The sequence below is a fragment of the Plutella xylostella genome, chromosome 13 (assembly GCF_932276165.1).
Source record: "Plutella xylostella chromosome 13, ilPluXylo3.1, whole genome shotgun sequence".
NCBI classification, from domain to species: domain Eukaryota; kingdom Metazoa; phylum Arthropoda; class Insecta; order Lepidoptera; family Plutellidae; genus Plutella; species Plutella xylostella.
Window position 1 is genome coordinate 5589188 of NC_063993.1, and position 19770 is coordinate 5608957.

At 39.5% G+C, this 19770-nt stretch overlaps 1 protein-coding gene across 1 annotated transcript in view; it reads right to left on the minus strand.

Moving 5' to 3' along the window:
* LOC105398016 (liprin-beta-2) overlaps nucleotides 1-19770 on the minus strand; it is a 44039-nt gene that overhangs the window by 22004 nt on the left and 2265 nt on the right. The window contains exon 2 of the mRNA XM_048625166.1: nucleotides 12950-13137. Coding sequence (XP_048481123.1) covers nucleotides 12950-13137 — 188 coding nt within the window. The remainder of the gene's footprint in view (nucleotides 1-12949; nucleotides 13138-19770) is intronic.

Below are 19770 nucleotides of genomic sequence, written 5' to 3' on the forward strand. Positions count from 1 at the left end.
TATAAATTACTATTATAAAATACGAAAACGATTAATAAATGCTTTGTAATATTTCGATAAAACCGGATCCTGGATCATTACATACATATCTATCTTTGCTACTGCGAAAACAGAATTTGGAGCATATTATTATTTATCCAAACTTGGATAGCACTTCGCATTGCACACCGCTGCCCCTCTACTCTTGAAAGGCAATGTATTGCGTCTGTCTTGCGTTGGCAACATTTAGATTCTAACAACGAAAGACAGACGCAATACATTGCCTTTCAAGAGTAGGGGGGCTAAACGAATGAACCGATTTAGTTTATTTTTGTATCACATGTGTTCTACGGGAGAGTGTTCTTAGACAATAAGTTTGCTGAAAATCGATTTTTAAAAGTTACAGATGTTTTACGCTTTAGGGTGAATTCGTCCAAACATCACGTTACACGAGAATAACTATGCCGGAATAAAATTTATACGCGAGTAAATATCCAGGATAAGTACATTTGCATTCTACCAAGTTATACCATGATTAAATTGAATGAACGAGGAACGAAACTGTAATGCAACTAAAATAAAAATAGCTGCGTTTCAAAGCATGCAATAGAAATGACATGCCAACTTAGTTTGAATGGATTATAAAAGTATGAAATTGTTTATGTTTTAATATTTTATTCGCTGTTGTTATTCGGAGACTTTGCCTTTAAACGTACTTTTGTTTATGTTTTGACATATGTGTTTATATGTCATTATGACGGTTTTCTAATCAGCTGATGTGCTGCCGCCATTACAAAATTACTCTCGGATAAGCTCGTTACACGGTCAATTTTGGCGGTATAACATTTTATTCTTGGGATAAGCTACTTATCTTGGTTTCAGGTTTGGTAGAATGCAAAATCTGCTTACTCGCGAGTAACTAGTACTTTACTCGTGAGTAAAAAGTTACTCGACGTTGGTCGAATCCGCCCTAAATGACAGAAATATGATTACGTTCACAATCGTACTAATAACGGAATTAAACTAACGTATTGAATTTCAAAATTCAGTAGGGGCGGCAAAATATTAATGGCCTACGGGCGGCAAATTTGTAAATCCGCCACTGGCTGGAGGTGTATCATCATATGTGTAATCTATGCAGGCCCGTTTCAAAACAATATCCCGTGCTCAAACCGTCATGCGAGCGTGTGTTTGTAGTAAACAGGGGGAAGATTTCAAGCGGGTCCCGACCGATTCCCCGATAATACATTCCCTGAGAACCACTTGAAATCGCCTTCAACTCGATATCGACAATGAGCCCGTCTTTGACTCAAAATCAATTTCTCAAGAGCACATGAATTGGAGTCTAAAATGTCGAAGCTTTGCGGGACGGAACTAAACGGGAAATAAATTATAAACGATTTTCGAAAATGAAACTATTACTAGTTATACGTTACTTGAACTACAAACATTTTTAAGTAACTAAACTTAGTTAGGTTAGATGGTTAGGTGATTAAAAATTTATTTGAGAGGCAATGGCGGTATCCAGTAGTGGACGATTATAGGTCGATGATAATACAATTAAAATCGAAATATAGCACAAAAAACAGACAGAATGGCATAAAGACTGATGCCTAGATTAGATGTCTAATTACAAGAACATAATTGCCAATCCACGAAGAATGTGTAACAATTAGAGCTGACAAGAAAAATTGGAAAGAAGCATTTTGAGCTACACTCGGCTATACCTATTAGATAGAGCAGTTTTTCTATCAATTAACTACTTCGGTTACTCAAGTGTAGCTAATAAATAGACTTCTAGATTTAACAGCTTCATGAGTAGCAAAAATTTTTTTTTTCAGTGAGCTTCTTCATAACAATGTTGTTAGAAATTAATAACGTCGTCAGTTATTGGACGTGGCCCGGGTATTTGGTTCACTATCTCCTGACGCCAACGTCTATTCCAATTTAGATCCAATTAAAACCCAAGTAGATCGGAGAACATTTTATCACGAAGTTGAGTTGTAAGAACGTTCGATTAGTTATTATTATGGTTCCTTAATATTTGGTTGCTTCAATAACAACAGTTACATGTGAAAGTTAATAAATACTAAAGATCTGAATATAGATAGAAATTAATTATACCTGATCACCGTAAATTAATTTATGTGGGAAAAACATTGTTGGTTATTAATTCAAATATCACAGATTACTTTTTATGCACATTTTCAGAGCTCTATTCAAAACCCAACTGATGCACTTCCATGAAAAAAATAATTATCGTTGAAACTTAAAATCGTTCAAGTATTTTACAGCAGGAAACCCAATTTAACCCTAGAACAAAGTCAGCCGCAGGAGTCTCTTCAAAATAAGCATAACTTACTGTAGCCTGTTACACGAGTAAGCTGTAGCTAACTAAACCACGGCCACAGAATAACTAATAGTAGTCGGCGAGTAGAGTAAGTAGTGGAAACTTCAGCGCACGTAGCGCCTGTAGCTGACAGAGCGAGGCCCGACCGAGGACTTTTTATTTATTTTATTTCGCTATTTTTCTAATGTAATCGATTTGTCCCGCCCGCTGCTACGGCTCCAGACAGTGCCGGCTTTACGGAATAACAAACTGTATTTGGAAACTGGGGGAGAAACTAAGACGCATTTATGAAACTTTGTGGTTTAAGAAAATGTAGTTGAGTCGCATTTATAAAGTCGTTTAAAAGAAAAGTAAGATTATGTTTGAGTGGAAAATTGGAGGGTAAACACGGAAAATAATAGAAAACATACCTTCACGTGTGAAGCAGAACACAGCAGTGAACGATTCTGTCGCCAGCGACTAAAGGAATTCGGCACATTAGTGTGAAAGTGCACAGTGGGCACGCTACATCTAATATTAGACGTAATAGACTTGGAAAACATTAAACTTAAGGTTGTCAGCTCATTGGAAATTACCTAATACAGGAGTTAATAAAGTTTACCTTGCTAAAAATAAGTTAGCGTCAATCGAAAAGAGAGTGCATACCCGCACATTAAACTTATGAATTAGACAAATATTCTCTCTCTCTCTCTCTCTCTCAGCCTTCTGTAGTCCACTGTTGGACATAGGCCTCTCCTAACGATCGCCACCCCAAACGGTCACCCGCCATCTGCATCCAGCGGCTTCCCGCTACCTTCCGCAGATCATCAGACCAACGGGTTGGGGGGCGACCGACACGCCGTTTGCCGACACGGGGTCTCCACTCCAGAACCTTTCTACTCCAGCGGTCGTCGGCTCTGCGGGCTACGTGGCCAGCCCATTGCCACTTCAGCGTGCTAATCCTTTTGGCTATGTCGGTAACTTTAGTTCTCCTGCGGATTTCTTCATTACGAATCCTATCTCGCAGGGACACGCCTAACATAGCCCTTTCCATAGCACGTTGAGCAACTCTGAGCTTGTGGATAAGCCCTTTGGTGAAGCACCACGTCTCGGCTCCGTAAGTCATCACTGGCAACACGCAAATATTAAGAACGAGAAATTCACATTATTTTATGAAAATACTGTATGTCTATAATTTTCTCACAGGCCCACTGTGCGCCGCGGGTCGACAACTCGACAACTCGTCAACCCAAACATAATCGAATGGGGAAAACTCTCGTCGACAGCGGTGCGTCTAAATATAACGTATCAACACGCTATTCCTATACCATTGTTGTTGGGTTCACGCTGCTCCTGTCACTTGCCACTTTAGTGTACAGTCGTCATCGTCTTGTAGATATCAATAGTACAGTCAGCTTCATAATAACATGCAAAGTGTTTTACAGTGAAGGGTTTTGGGCATACTTGAGCTTTGAATAGTCAAAGCCGTTAATGTAAATTAAATGGGAAGCTTATTGGCTTTTGCCATTATCATGTACAGTTCGGCGAGGCCTTTAACACGGGTTAAAACGAATTAGTCGACCGAATCAAGTGTATAAAACGTAAATCCACAATTCATTATGCAGATTAAATTCCTGTGTCACCTCGGGCGTACATGAAAAGCTTTTAAACGTGGTTCGTTCAGTACACAGTATAAATACGGAAATGCAATCAGGACATGCATTGGTTATTGTATCGGTCAACAGGGCTATTCGATTATATTTTTTGCGCTTCCAAATTTTCGAATCGGGATTCCGAACATGATTCCAGAAAGTGGTTTACAATTTTATTAATGTTTGGATAATATTAAGTTATGCAAACATATTAATTATATGAATGTGAATTGTTTGGAATTAATTATATGCATTATTTATTATTTATACTTCAATGACTTATGAAAACAAAACTGAAATATATTTATGAAAGGACACAAGTAAATCTGACGCGAAAACGTCGAGACAGAGACCTGCATCCAAATAAAACTGAGTGCAACACGATAGACAACAAAAAAACGCATATTAAATATCTAGGCTGGTGGAAATATAAACAAAAACAAAGGCGCGTTTTCACCGAGCGGTTTTCCAGAAGGTCCTAATGAGCGGCTCGTTGCGAGTGCCCCGTTCTGAATTTAAAATGAGCCGGAGCGAGTTTGCGCTGCGATCCGGCGAGACTGCAGCGCCAGCAGTAAACACGCCCTGGGCGCCACCCAGCCAACGACACCGCGGGATAAAGGGCCGACTACATGCCAAAACTTCCCGCTTCCTGCCTATTTAGCCTGCCAATTTGCTGCTTCGTAAAAGTTGTCGTGCGAGTTTAGCCACGTTTTTATTAGGTGCCCCCGCTTCTAGACTTTCGTCGTGGATGGTGTAAGTTGTTTGATAATTGCATGCAATCAGCTTTCACACGATTTCTTTTGAGATTAAACTATAATTCGTGAGAAATTATTAACTGAGCGTTGAGCACGCTGACTTTGTCATCTAATAGCGAAAGACCTTCCAGGTCAAGAAAAAATCATCAACATCAAACAAACAAATTTAATTCATTTCTTTTCCTGAAGCTTATCACCTAAAAGTTTCTGCAGCAGCAAAGCTCTGCGTATATGAAATACTGTAGAGCAAACACACACTTCAAAGCTTAATGAAAACGGCGTTTGCAGCATAACTTTTCAGACTATTGCACTGTTGCAAGACGGTTTAAGTGCTTTGGAGCCGGGCCTGCCTGCGTTCCTATTCTCGTACTTGTGAGCTAAATGACACAGACTGGAAACAAATGAGCTATCGGCAGATTAGAAAACAACGCTTGAGAAAATATACCGAAGTTAGAAAAACATGTAACTGTATCCTCTGTACATAAATATCTGATCTACTTTCCTATTTTTAAATAAAATAAATAATAAATAAAAGCAAAAAAGGACTGTATTTTATTTTAAATCATTTTATTATCACTGGGAGAATCGACGATATGCAACAACAATTCACAATCCATTTCCGTGTATGTATCAGCATCGCTACATCCTGTATTGTTCCGCCTGAAAGTCCTTCGATTGCCTCGCTCGGGACGATTATTTCGAGAGCATCTCGTTGTATCGATGTTATAACCCGTGCGGTTATTCCGCTAAACGGAGCGGGGGGTCACTCTATATTATGACGAAAAACTAAATTACGGAGCGGTGCTGCGCGAGTCACGACTCTATCTCGTTTATTAGTTTTTCGTCAGTATAGAGTAACCCTCCTGTTACCACGACTCACATAAAGGGAACGTTTTCATTGTGTTCCATTTGCAATCATCAGTGATGAAAGCAATTTCACCCTACTTTTTTCCTCTACATCGCCCCGAATCCCGAACTCTTGTCTATACGCAATAGATTTTTAAATCGGTCCTCTGTAACTCACTTTCCCGCTTTGCTCCAACCCCGTAGGAATCGAGTATCGAGCAGAAATTGCTAGGAAATACACCATTCACCGAGCTAACAGCCTCTGATTGTCCATCAATAGGGTGACAAAGGGAGAGAATTAGAACGTTAACTGAAGGCCATCCTTTCAGAGTTCTAGGGCAACAATACTGAAAATACTATACAAACGCCCTGAATGGAATAGAGATAATAGAGAATACAGAAGATAACTTTATCATGCGGCTTGACTCGACAGGATAATAATGTAATGTGAGTTTGGAGTGACGCTCGACCACGAATTTAGAAGACGTAAAATGATAAAGTAATGGATCGTGGCATGCCCCTGAGGCTGATATGTTTAATGAAAGATCTATGGTGCAAACTGCAAAGCGTCCTGTGGGATTGGCATCTCGGAACATAGTTCGTAAACAATTCATAGCAGCTTTAAAGCTTTTGATTAATATTGAGTACACACTGCGGCATGTTCCTATTCTGTTACACCTTACCTAAGGTAACATTCAACGCATTATAAGGGGAAAACCGATATAGGTAATATTTTAATTTTTTTGTGTGAATCTCAATTTATGCGATTTATATTCAACCAACTTTCAGTGGAGAGTTTTACTTCGCCTTTAAATGTTCTCCCGTGGGAAATCCGGAATAAAACCGAGCTTACAAAATATCTCAACAAAAAATCCAATTACAGCCTGAATCTCCTTGTCGTGACTCGAAAGGTCCAACAAAATAAAATATACTCGTACTTTCGTATTTATAATATCAGTAATCATGGGTTTATGCAAGGTAAAAAGGCATGTAAAGAAATAGGACTTACTTATAAACACACTTTTACACACCAGCGGTACAATTCAGTGAAAGTTAGACTGAAAAACAAATTAAAACAATAGAACGCAGCCTTTCCTAGGTAATATCTAAAGAGGTATGCCTGGCGCGCCGCCCCGAGCCTACGAAATTAAACCCCTCCTCGGGAATAAAAATCTGCATTAAACTTACTGCATAGTGTGTAGAGTACAGTGTTAACTTTAAAACTAGGCTGTTTATTTCACCGCAGAACATTTTTATGTTAATTTGGGTAGTATTCTACTACTCATACCTAATATATCACCAACACTTATAGTCTTCCGACTCGTAACTTTTTGTACCTAACCATAACTATAGTTATGGTACCTACTAGGTACTACCTAGTTATGATTACGTAGGCACCTTTTGCTAGCTAGCATTCCATCATAGCTTGAGTAGTTGAGTAGCTGGAGAATCCTGTTTGTGAATTTTCAATTCCATTACAATATTTACAATGCAATACAAGCGCCAATGTGTGTAGGTAGAGCAAGGAGTTGCAAGCTTGTGATATGCTTCTTGTATATAAACCTAAAAATAAATGATGAATTTTGTTCATGTAGCTGTGGAAAATCCAAAGAATGTACAAAATCGGTCCATCTCAAAACTTCTAGGCCTAGAAATAAAATACTTAATCGGTGTTTTGGATTCATAACCAACAACCCCTTGTATGTCCAGTTTACCGTTGGTCCACTCTGGCCAGCTGGCCACCCTGTACTTATAGTATATTAAGGGCCACTTGCAGAAACATATTAAATGTAGATTTAGTGTCAAATCTTGATTTAAGAAACGTCAGTCCATATAAAATTTGACACTAAATCGAGATTTAACACTAAATCTACATTTAATATGTTTCTGCAAGTGGGCCACGCAAGTAAGTCTACCCAATTAAAATCTGCTTTGAAACTAAGAAATGAAATGTCACTCCAAGTTTGAATGTAAGAGCGAGCGGCGTTTCGCGACCATTCTTCACCGGAAGTGGGTGGCGGCTCCGGAAACCGAAGCGGAGCCTACATTCGCGCCCGCTCTCAATGGCAACTAGGGCACGCGATAATGACCCTTCTTACCAGCTGTAATAAGCACTTTTGTACGCCTCTCGCTGTATTGATCAAATGACAATCGCATGGCAGGCGATTGATAAGGGGCCAGGCAAATGTCAATATCATCAGCTGATGATAATTTCCGGACATAGGCATTGTGGTACCGAACCGACCTTAGTTATCGAGATTCTATAAGGTTTGAGTTATTATAATACCTATATCAAAATTATTATTAAGTACAATAAAAACGAATATTGTTAAATTTGATACTTATCTTTTGCGTTCTTATTTCATACATGTGTGAAGCATTTTACAGACCCCTCGATCAGGGGACTGAATTGTTCATGGTCTTATGTCTTAGGGGTATACGGTATAAGACACTATTCTAGGTGTACCTATATGGGGGCAAACAGGCCGCACAATCTAGATACATGACAGTGCAACGGTAAATTCCCCGAATACTATCAGTTCGCTACAGAGGCTCCGAAGCCAATATCATGCGAACGCAGCGTCTTGTTAAAGTATTCCGATTGTGGTCTGTGAAACCGCCGCCCCGCATTCCCCTGAGCATGTTAATTGGAACTCTACAACCACGATATTCTCTTTGTACCAGTAATGTATTAAAATATGATGTTTAATCAGCAGTCCGTGTCTATCTAAGAGCGAAGATGATGGAAAGAAACTTAAGTGTAAGTATAAAGTTAATCTAAATGTCTACCGAGTTTTATTTTACTATGTACTTATATATAGGATTGCGATAGAGACAAATTACTTCTAAAATAAAATTAACTTCCCTAAAACGTGGAGCTTACAATAAATGTTCGGAATTAATTACCTCTCAATATAGGCAGGCGGCTCATATTCCCAGCAGCGCCCATGTTTAATTAAAATTCAGTCACAGTGCGCGGGGTCAACAGAATTTCCATTTAATTTTCTCCTTTTAAATGCAATTTGGGAGTAAATAAGTAGTTAGATATTTCCATTACGAGAACGCCTCAGAAGTCTGGACGCTCATATTGCTAGTCGGCGCTTGATTGCTCGTATAGTTTACTAAGGCACTTCGGAAATCGAATTATGACTGAAACGTGCAATGGTCGTATCGTTTCCAGAATAAAATTTGCAGTCATGAAGCACATAAATGTAATGTTTATTTACAATTTTGGAATAAGTCCTTACTTATTCCCAAAGAAATCGCTTGTAGCAATAATGCCACCTATTTAATAGTTTTTTTACTTTAAAATTTGTTTGTTTTATTGTAAGTATTAATTATTCATTGTTCACAGATTTCAATAGTATACTCATTGAAATCCCAACGAAATACTTAAGTTCGGCATTCGCAAGACACAGCAATAAAGCACATAACTAAACTCCCACATGCACGCTTGTATAGAAGCCTACCTACTGAAGACTTGGAAGTAAAGCCAGCTCTACACTCTCTACGAGAGGTTTTGTCTCTGGTCTCAACAAAACTATTCACTACTGGCGAGCTCTGCCGAATACACTACACTCTCGTATTCGCGGCGTCTCGTGCAGTTTTGCCGAGAGTGTGGAGCGTCCTTAACCGGAATAGGGTTGCCGCACAACGGGCGAGACGGGGCGAGTGTGGTCGCAGGGAACTTCTAATTAGCGTTAATGGAACGTGGTCCCACCTGAACACTGGGGAGCTTAAGCTGAATCACATGCTTTAGTGCATTGCGCGGTAGGTATAGATAGACTCAAAAGTTATGCAAATATGATATAACAATCCCAGTAATGTACGACTAACACCTACCAATCACTCGCACTTCGCACTGAACTGTGTGTGAATCAGCAAAAAAAATATGAAATCATACAGAGACAACCAGTAGAACCAGTAATTAATCCTAGAGTAGATATGTCGAAAAAGCTCGGAGCAAGTCCTCAAAAAATATTTTTGCAACTCGTTTTACCTAATCCTTTCTATTGTATTCCAGTTTCTGCAACGAAGTATAGTCGTATTTGATCAGAACAATATTCAACCCTTACTTTGAAGTACCCCGCAAGCGGACCTCGTTAAAATTTACAAACCCTTCACGGAACATGAACATGACCGTAAATCGCACTAGTTAAACTCAGTAAGGGTTGCAATTTACAAACATACTATAATTAGGGCCACTAAAATTATAGACCATTGTTAAAGGTCGTATCGTAATGTATCATAATCTGTGGGTTGACTGGTAGAAAATGCTTGTAGCATTAAGTCCACCCTTTATACACTTGTTTTTATACGAGTATTTGTGCAATAAAGGATTAAATAAATAAACAATGTAGGTATATGGATGGTCTAATAGAACTAGCAATACGTTATAATATAACACATTATCCGATACATGTTTTCAATACACACACTGAGCCCTTTTTCCACTCGACTGAAAGTAGTGCCATGTAAACGGGGAGGGTATTCACCTGCGCGGAATCCTGGCGTATCCCCCATGCACTATGTATGTGTCGATGAATACCCGAGTACTTCACGAGCTATTCAGCAGTTTGCGCTCAATGCTGGTCAACAAACATCGCATTCAGCGCGACTATGTCACCTGGTAGCCTACTGGGCCACACACATATTTAAACAAGTCCTGCGGGCGTTTAGCGAGGTTTTATGCGGGACGTTAACGTTTTCATGAGTCCGAAAAACTGGACATGTTACAAAATATTTTGAAAGAGACTTTTGTTTGCGCACGGCTTAACTTAAACCGTGTAATTTCTGGGGTTCATTACACTCCACTCTACATTCGGTTAGTTAGGCAAAGCGCCAAAGGACCGAACATTTGAATTGTAAAGCTTATTACGTTACAACACGCTCCAACGCTAAATGCACGCAACTATAGTCACCTCCCCTTATCTACCAGACACACACAACATTTTTTGATGCCGGCACAATATCAGCAAGTCCTCATAGCGACAGGTTATTAAGCGAGAGCGCGTATGAATTTTGCGTACCTACAAGCTTCATAGGAATAACAATTATTGAAAGGTAATATATTAGTGATCAATTTGTCGGGTGGGTCCTACAACAGGTCGCGTTCACTCGGTGGAAACGGTACTGGGGGTCACTCTATTTGACGAAAAACGAGGTTTCGGAGCCCTGCTGAACGAGCCACGACTCTATAAGCACGACAGCTCTCGTTCCTTAGTTTTTCGTCAGTATAGAGTAAACCTCCTGATCCTTTGAATATTCATACTGGGTGACGGCGTGGAAGCAATTCCACATTTCGTTAGGAGCCCTGACAACTAGGCTGGCAGAGACCTAGTTTAAAAGCAAGGAAAGGGGATGTTAAATAATCGTTAAATGTATATCGCTACAGCATCAGAATTATGCTATGTTAATCATGGCTAAGATTAAAATATACAATTTCATGAAAAATGAATCTTTAACCCGAAAACCGTATGATTGTTTAAAACAACGATCTTCAAGCATATTGATGCTTGAGAAGATTCAAAGTTTGCTTATGCTTCGCCGTAGCGTATTTGAATAATATTTAATTAAAACACCGAGAGCGGGAGGCAAGTAAAGCGTGAACTGTAATGCGAATGAATTTACGTCAGCGGGCAAAGGAACCACTTGAGTGCTATTAGTTCACTTCCGTACGCAACTTTAATGCCTCTTTCAGGCAGGCTTTTAACTGGGTTACGTCTATACATACTTACTTGTTTAGTGCTACAGCAGCTAAGAACTGACGGCCGTACCTACGGACCGTTTAGTGCCGCGTTGTGAAAAAAAGAAAATAGGGTATCCTTACAACTCGGTTCAGTGTCCTATATATTCTCAGCGTCGCTTGAACGAAAGAGCGGTCGCAGCGTACGTTTGTGTTATGCGCAGTTTCCAACAACAACAATTTGATGGCACATACATAAAGCACGAGGTTTACAGGCGTGGAGGCGTATCAGGGACTGGCATTCCCATTCTGAGGGGATTCCCGAGATTACCGCGCTCGTGCGGCGGCGGCAGAGCGGCGGCGGCGGCGCGGCGGGCGCGACAACCAGCATAATCCAACTAAATCCGCGAACATCGCAGAACGTAGCCAACTTTTTTTTTATCATCCCTTAGATCCGAAAATCTTTTTCGTTTCAAAGGGTTCCCTCGACGAATGAATTAAGCGCGGCATTCAAGTTATTCAACTTTGCTTTTCGAATTTCGTATTCGTTTCACTGACCCGGATTCCAGTGCAGTATTTTGTTTCAACTGGAACAATATTGGGATTTGTTCGCACTCGTTTTATAGCTTTCAGCTAGTGCTTCTACAAATCAACGAGTGTTTTATGAAACGCGAAATAGGATGTACTGTTTTACTATGATTCGCTAATACAGGCTATGTTATATAGCATACACATATTATATGTAAGTAGGTATTGGCATGGCTGTACACTTTGAATGGCCTGAAGTCACTAATGCAATTTACTATTTACACACAATATGCATTTGGTACGAGCCCCGAGATAACTATAATTACTAATTTAATCCTTCCACCGGTAACTCGGTAGTTAGTTGCGTTGCGATAACATTCCATGACAAAGTTGTTAGTATAAAGGGATTATATCCATTAGTCAACACAGTATGTTACAGCACATCCTACGTAATTAATTAATAACATCGCATTTCTCATCATAACGTCAGATTATTACACTGTGCTAGTTCTTAACTCATAACTTATATGATTTGTATAGTTTCAAAATACGCAGAAAATATCAAAATACAGGTTCAGTTTTACGTCCTCTTGCGTTAAATTTTTATGTAAGTATAATATTAATAACAATACCTACACCATGCGATGCCGATGGTGACAAATAGGACAATAGGTATATGGACAATGAATTAATCAACTGTACCTACCCACACGGAGAAAGCTAACTCTGCGGTGGCCCTAAAACTAATACGCAAGTCCTATAGGGCCAGATAGACGCACGAGTAAGTACGCGTACATAAAGCTCGACGAACTTTTTTGTTTGTGAAGTAAGCAATTATGCCTAGTTTCACCATAGGTAGTCTGTTAGATCATTAACACCTCTGTTACATTGTAATGTCATCTAGTTATACGTCATCTCCATATTAATTTACATAATTACAGATGTGTCAAAAGTCAACAACTAAACCCTTTTTATGATCTAACAGAGTATGGTGAAACTGGGGCTGAAAGATGACAAAAGGTCGGCGAGCCATAAGTACGCGGACTTGCTCGCACGTCTATCTGACATAGGACATGCGTATTAATTTCAGGGCCTCCGCAGATAGGTCGCAAGGCGGTAAGCTTTCTCTTTGGGTAAGTAAGTACAATCTAGCCCTTATGAGTTAAGTACTTACCAAAGCAGGCATATTATTGTTCTGCTGCAGCCACCGCAGGATGGCGCTGGCGGTGGTGAAGTCGGGGCGCGGGGGGGGAGGCACGGCGTGCTGGAGCGAGCTGCCCAGCTGCTGTGCCAGCTCGAGTGCCCGCGCGCGCGCCGCCCGCCCCGTGCTGCCTGTGGGGCCGCCCACCGGCCCGCCCGCCTCTGCGGGAACGAAGGAGGATTATTGACTGCTAACAAAAAATACCAACTACAGTCATATGCATTGCTGTGCACTTATTATACACTTGTGTACCTTTGAGAACTAAAATTTCATATAAACGTGCGTACGTATGTAAAACCCTTCCTTCATTGGAAGAAGACCCGTGCCTCAGCAGTGGGGACGTGATGGCTCGTGACATGATGAATGAACGTATGTATGAGCTAAAACCTTATAATATAGGTCTTCTTTCTTTGCATATTTATATTTTTATATCTACAACCTAGAATAGCCTCTTTCCTGTAGTACTACTAGAAGATAATATGATGTCATATCTTTAACCTTATCGGTGGAGATAATGCGAGAAAACTGTTGAATTTTTCAAGGTTAGCTGTAAGTTAAAAATTAGTAACAAACAACAACGTGTAAGAATTTGTACATTACCAGGTAAAAACATTGAAGTGAACTGATACAATTATATTTTTTATGTAAGTATATTAAAACTGTTCACGTAGGTACTTTGCCAAACTAAAATAAACTCACAGATATGACAAAATAGTAGTCAGATTTGATAAAATTCATTTCTAATAGCACTTAGCTGCTGCCACAGTACAAGCGAACGTTTCAGTATTAAATTTTAAACTTTATAACAAAAGTAGAAAGCTGCAGACGAAACGAAACTCAATTCATGAAAATTTAACTAATTCCGTAAAGATAATGGATTGAGTCAAGAGCTGCGGGCTACGGCTGCACAATACAACGCTTTATCTCTATTGCGAAATTTCATGTTTCCATTTGTATCTTTAGAAAATAGACAATTTAATTTCCAGGCATCTCCTTTGAAAGCTAATTAACTCCACGGAAAGATATAACTTTATGACCACAAGTATAATACTAACTATTTAAAATTAGGTCTTATTCATGAACAGTCGGTGTTAAACTTTGCCGCCGCTGTTAAGAAGCCAAAAGAAGACGTAGTTTACACACAATGACCTTACTGCTATCATCAATGATAGTGGTAAAGGCTACAAGATGCAGAAATACAAAGTTTTGGACAGTAATGGACGTATCAAAATTGAAATTTTCCTAATAGAAGCTGCTATGAACAGTATGTAAGGAAGGGTCTTTATCGCTTGCTTTTGCGCCTCGCCCACGCCGGTGTCGGTCTGAGTCAGCACTAATATAGAGCCCAAACTGAACTGTAGATGGCGCCGCACGTCAAATATGTTTTTTGTTACGTATTACGCAACACAAACTCTTAATTTCCGTGAAACTGCACATATTTTTTGGGCAATAATTTTAATGAAACATTAGGATTCCGAAATAGTCGTAGAGTGTACACACTAACTATTCGGTAACTGAAAGAGATTCAGCAGTGGACCGTTGATTTCCGAAGAAAACGTAGATCGCGCTGGCTTGTATTTTCGCCGGCTCCGTATATATACGGGACGCGTTTAAATTCTAGTGGAAGTGTTTGTCCTCTTATCGTGTGTTGCACTTACTGCGCATTGGATCGCTGCTCGCAGTTGTATCTGTTCAGTAAGTCGGCCACGGTTCTTGACTAGTTTGTTGATGACACGATGTATAAGTTGGCCATCATGTAGCGTGCGCCGCCACCCGGTCGCCCGGGCCGGCCGGCCGCGTCGGTCGAGGCGGCGTACACTCCATGACAGGCCCTTGCTATGACCGCGCGTTAGGTAATACTCCGGCTTTTAGAGATCGTGAACACTTCCATATAGAGGCACTAAGTAAAATTAGATGCCCGCTTTTTTAACCTCTTTTCGAGAAACAATATTTAGGCCAGCTCACTAGCGTCCATATCAACGGAAACTTATGCCAATACTGTCACGTTGCATTATGTTTCGAGCTGCAGTTAATGATTTTGCGCAACATGTAGTGTCTATTACGGAAGTAAGAGGATATTGAAAGCCTTGGAAATGCGATCTAATTGAGCTCGTATGGTTGATTGCGCGATTCAGCTCTGTGGAAGCAGTGGCGTCTGGATCATGGAGAGGATAAGTAGTGAGTGATTTTTCAGATAAGCCCTTCACTGTGGAATTCAAAGTGGAGTTACAAAATTGCTCTACTCGCGCAAATTGCACGGAGGGAGGGCTGAATTGCATCCGCGATGAACAATGAGTCAGCCCCGAGCGAAGGATGGAAAAGTCCTATTTTTGCTCTCGCCTCGTTATAATTTCACTATCCAGCTGTGTATACTAGATAGGTATAGAGATGGGTACAAATTCCTTTGCACGGTTGCACGTCAAATTAATTAAATCAATGACCAATATAAGATTTACTGGAAGCCATAGAGGAGCAATAGTTAATTGGAAATGTGATGAACAATTGAACATGTATTTAAACCTTATTTGATAAAGGCTATATCACCGATGCGAGGTACTACAACTATAATAAATGCGAAAGTTTTTTAAAGTAGCAATAAATAGAGGTTTTTGTTTAAAAAAATATCATATTCCTCTATCTGTGTGACTATTTTGTGTCCCACTTCTGGGTAAAGGTTGTTCACTAGTAACTATGTCCATAGTAAGTAATAAATTACCAGACATATTACTGGAGTAAATAATCATCTTCATCTACACAATCAACCAGCAATTAACAAACATGCTTTGAGGCAAAACAGTTTTATTCGAGCCTCAGCCGACGCCTCAGAGAGCGAAGACCGACGCTCGGGATCGTATCTGGCTCAAAGAGTAGCCAGCATTATGGGAACCTTCGAGCCAGGTACGATAAGAGGAAGTCTTTTTGATATACTTAATTTAGGTTAAGTAGTTCGTGAACAAGCAATTGGAAATTGGAACATGTATGTTTCGGTCTAAAACAAGCAAGACATGGAAATAGTAGTTAAAATATTATAGGTTATCATCAGCCTCTTTCATGTGGATGAGTTGGAGGTCCTTAAAGGGTCTGTTGCACTCTTCGTCACCTTTTATGACTACTAGTGTGGGTGGCTGATGTTATGTATGAGATGTAAGTGTTAGAAAAATTGTGATTGCGAGTGTTTTTTTCCTGCATAATCCAAGGGTGGCTCGATTATTTTTAACTTAAACGATTATTTTTAACTTCAACTAGGGTAGGTAAAAAACGTACGATGCGGCAGCTGAGTCTCAGTGTCGGCATTTCTGAAGAGTCGATCGCTGCACACGTCCAGTAGCCACCAGCGAGTCACGTGCTCCGGCAAGTGCCAGCAGCCAGGCATCGTCCAATCACAACATGGCTCTTGCACTGTACGATTACTGATCACTGCACTGATTGGCTAACTTGCGACGTGACGTTCAAAACACAATTTTTCGGTTCATATTTGACTACACTTCGACATCAGGGACTACAGACGAGAATCTATCTACATTGAAAATGTGAAATTAATCTTACTCATGGAGTAAAGAACAAACTCTGAAGGATCTTATATCATCTCAAAATATAAAAATGAATATCTTTTGAAATACAAAATATTATTTGCAGATAAAATGAGAATAAGAGGGAATATTTCTGATGCTACATCTATTGTTGTTGAACACAATAGGTTGGGGTCGGGACTTCGCGGGACAGACGGCGACAGGCCAGGGAGTGAAGTCGGTTTTTACCTCACTGGGTGTCACATACTGGGTGGAATGGGGTGAAGCTGATACGAATACTAAGCGTAATAGGGGAACCCGGGGTAAGACGGGGTCGCTAAGGGAAAATTAAAAAAACAACAGGTATTTATAACCACAACGTTATCAATTCTTTATGGCTCATTAGGAACTTAATGACGAACACTTTGGCATAACTTTTGCCAAAAAAGTTATCATTACAATTGACTTATTTTAAGAAATGTAAAAAATGGGAAATAAACCATCTTGCCCCATGTACGGGGTAAGATGGGGTAAGTATTCTATTTGGGGCACAAAACAGACAAACAACACTTCTTCTGTGATTTTATCGTCAACACCAGCACCTGCAGTGTGAGCCCAACGCCTGCACCTTTGAAATCCGACCCACTTTTCCTTAGATTTAAAGTAGGACTATTGATATCCTCAAGTAGAGGTAGACACAGTCATCTTCGTTGTTATTCTTCTTCGTAGGCAGTATCTGCTTTGTCTTTTTAGCCTACTTCCCTGTAGCCCTTTTAGAGCCCTTCTACAATGTCAAATATCGGGTTGGAGAAAAAAAAACTTTACCAAGCTAGATCCGTACCCTATCTTGCCCCTCCAAAAATACCCCGTCTTGCCCCACGTTATATTTTTTATAAAAATAATTCATAAAAAAAATATTTTCAATGTTAAAGTGATTTTGCACATATTTAAACAAAGCGTAACAAACCTTAAATAAAAAGACACAATTACCAAAAATGCCACTGTTTTACTTACTGTGTTGTGACGTTGTTTCTACCGGTCAAAAATAACATGGACACTACGCAAAAACAAACAATTAAGCTTACACAAAAAACGCATGCGCTCACACCTGCTGTCACTGGCGCACTAAAGGTCAATCATTTAAGCCTTTCTATTGGCTCATTACTCAGATTCCTAAGATGTATAGTTTTGCATATATGTTGGGGGTCCCGTCTTACCCCGCGACCCCATCTTACCCCGGGTTCCCCTGTTGAATGCGTGCTTAGACTTTGTCTAGTAGGAAATCCAGTCTTGATAAACTTAATCCTAGATAAATAAATAATACCTAGGTATACTGTATTGTATACTACAAACTGCTGCAATATTCAAAACTTTTTTCATAATAAGCCAGTAAATTTAAAAATGCCAGCCAACTATACATCAATATATAATAAGGCTTGGGGGCTGATATAACTACTGCAATAATGCAACCGACCATTACGTACTTAAATCTTTTCCAAAGGAAAATAGTTAAATGCGTCTTTTATAAATTATACTTAAGATGGGAATGGAATACAAATGAGGACCAAGAAAACAGTTAAAGAATGAGGGAAACCCGCATAAAATGCGCGTCATTTTTTTTCATTCTGCTGCCGCCTAGCAGAGATTGCATTCCGATAGAATACTTTTGAGAATACTAAATTGAGATGAAATTTATTTTATTATAATTATGTAGGTACCATAAAAAAAATTGTGATTGCAATCCTACTTAATAATCGTCCAAAATAAAATTCAATTGAAATTAACGAAAAATTAATTGTTCATTGAAAAGTACACACGACAAAGTACCTAGGTAATAAATTGAATTCCCAAAATTTGGCGGGTTTCCGCATGCGCGCCGCGACCGCGTCACGAGACGTCCACTCAGTGGGAGCGTCGCCGACCGACTGGCGCCGCCACCCTCGTGTTCAACAGTTTGCTCCCCCCTCTCCATCTGAGACCCCCAATGCCCAAACGATTTATTGTACTTTCCTACTTTATGTTAGTATTTGTTTCTTTGGAACTCGGGAACTTTTTTATTATGTACAGTACAGACTGATTTGATATTTTTTTTATTTTATTTATTTATTTATTTATTTTAACATTTTCATGGAGAACCAACAGCATTTACTAAAAACAATACAACACAACTTAATAATTACTTGATGCCATTAATAGGTCCCCGCATATAATAAAAAAAAAGATATAGTGACTGGAGGTAGGATTTAACAAGAAGATAAGGTTAAGTATACTTATAGGATATATGCCTACCTACAGACACAACGGAAACATAAAGGTCTATTAGTTACATTATTATAAAAATTAGTCAATTACACATTGGCTACGTGCAAACCTACTACAGTAAAAATAACGAGAATCACATACTTAATCCTGAACAATTGAAAATCATGAACCACATGAAAAAAAAAACACATACAGAAAAAAAAAAACAAAGAAGAACTTACGCTACGTACCGCCTTGTGCACTTGAGCATACATCTATGAGCTGCTGACGCAAGATGGGCAAGCTGCTGCAGAACACATCCACCTCGGACCCCGTGAACCGTTTGTTGAAAGATCTACAGGCTCTAATAAGGTAGGAATTTTGTCTGTAATTACTGCTAGAGTTGGGTACATGTAATAATGGTTTCAAACGAGTTTGACGCGAGGGGACTCTTAGACCTATCTTAGACAGCAATGCCGGGCAATCAATAAATCCCTTCAATATTTTGGCCAAGAACAAGACATCAGCAATTTCTCTGCGAGTTTCGAGGGGTATAAGGTGACACTTTATGCATCTTTCGAGATAGCTCGTTTTAGGCAATTTAAACTTGAAACCTAGAAAACGGGTAAACTTTTTCTGTATTCTCTCCAATCTATCTATATAAACCCCATACCTCGGATTCCAAATTTGACTCGCATATTCTAGATGACTACGGACATAGGAACAGTAAAGGATTTTTAAGGTTTTCATTGACTTAAATGGCTTTGAGACGCGCATAATAAAACCCATAGCCCTACATGCTTTACCTACAATGTTGTCAATATGCGAGTCAAACAGAAGTTTTGAGTCATGAGTGACACCTAGATCTTTAGTGCTATATACTTGTTGAAGAACCTGATCATTAATTTTGAAAGTGCACATGTATTTCTTGCGTTTCCGACTAAATACTATAAAATAGCACTTGTCAACATTAAGGTCAAGGCCGTTAGCTGAGCAGTAATGGCCGAGTCTCTGAAGATCCTCCTGTAGAAGCATTTCATCTAA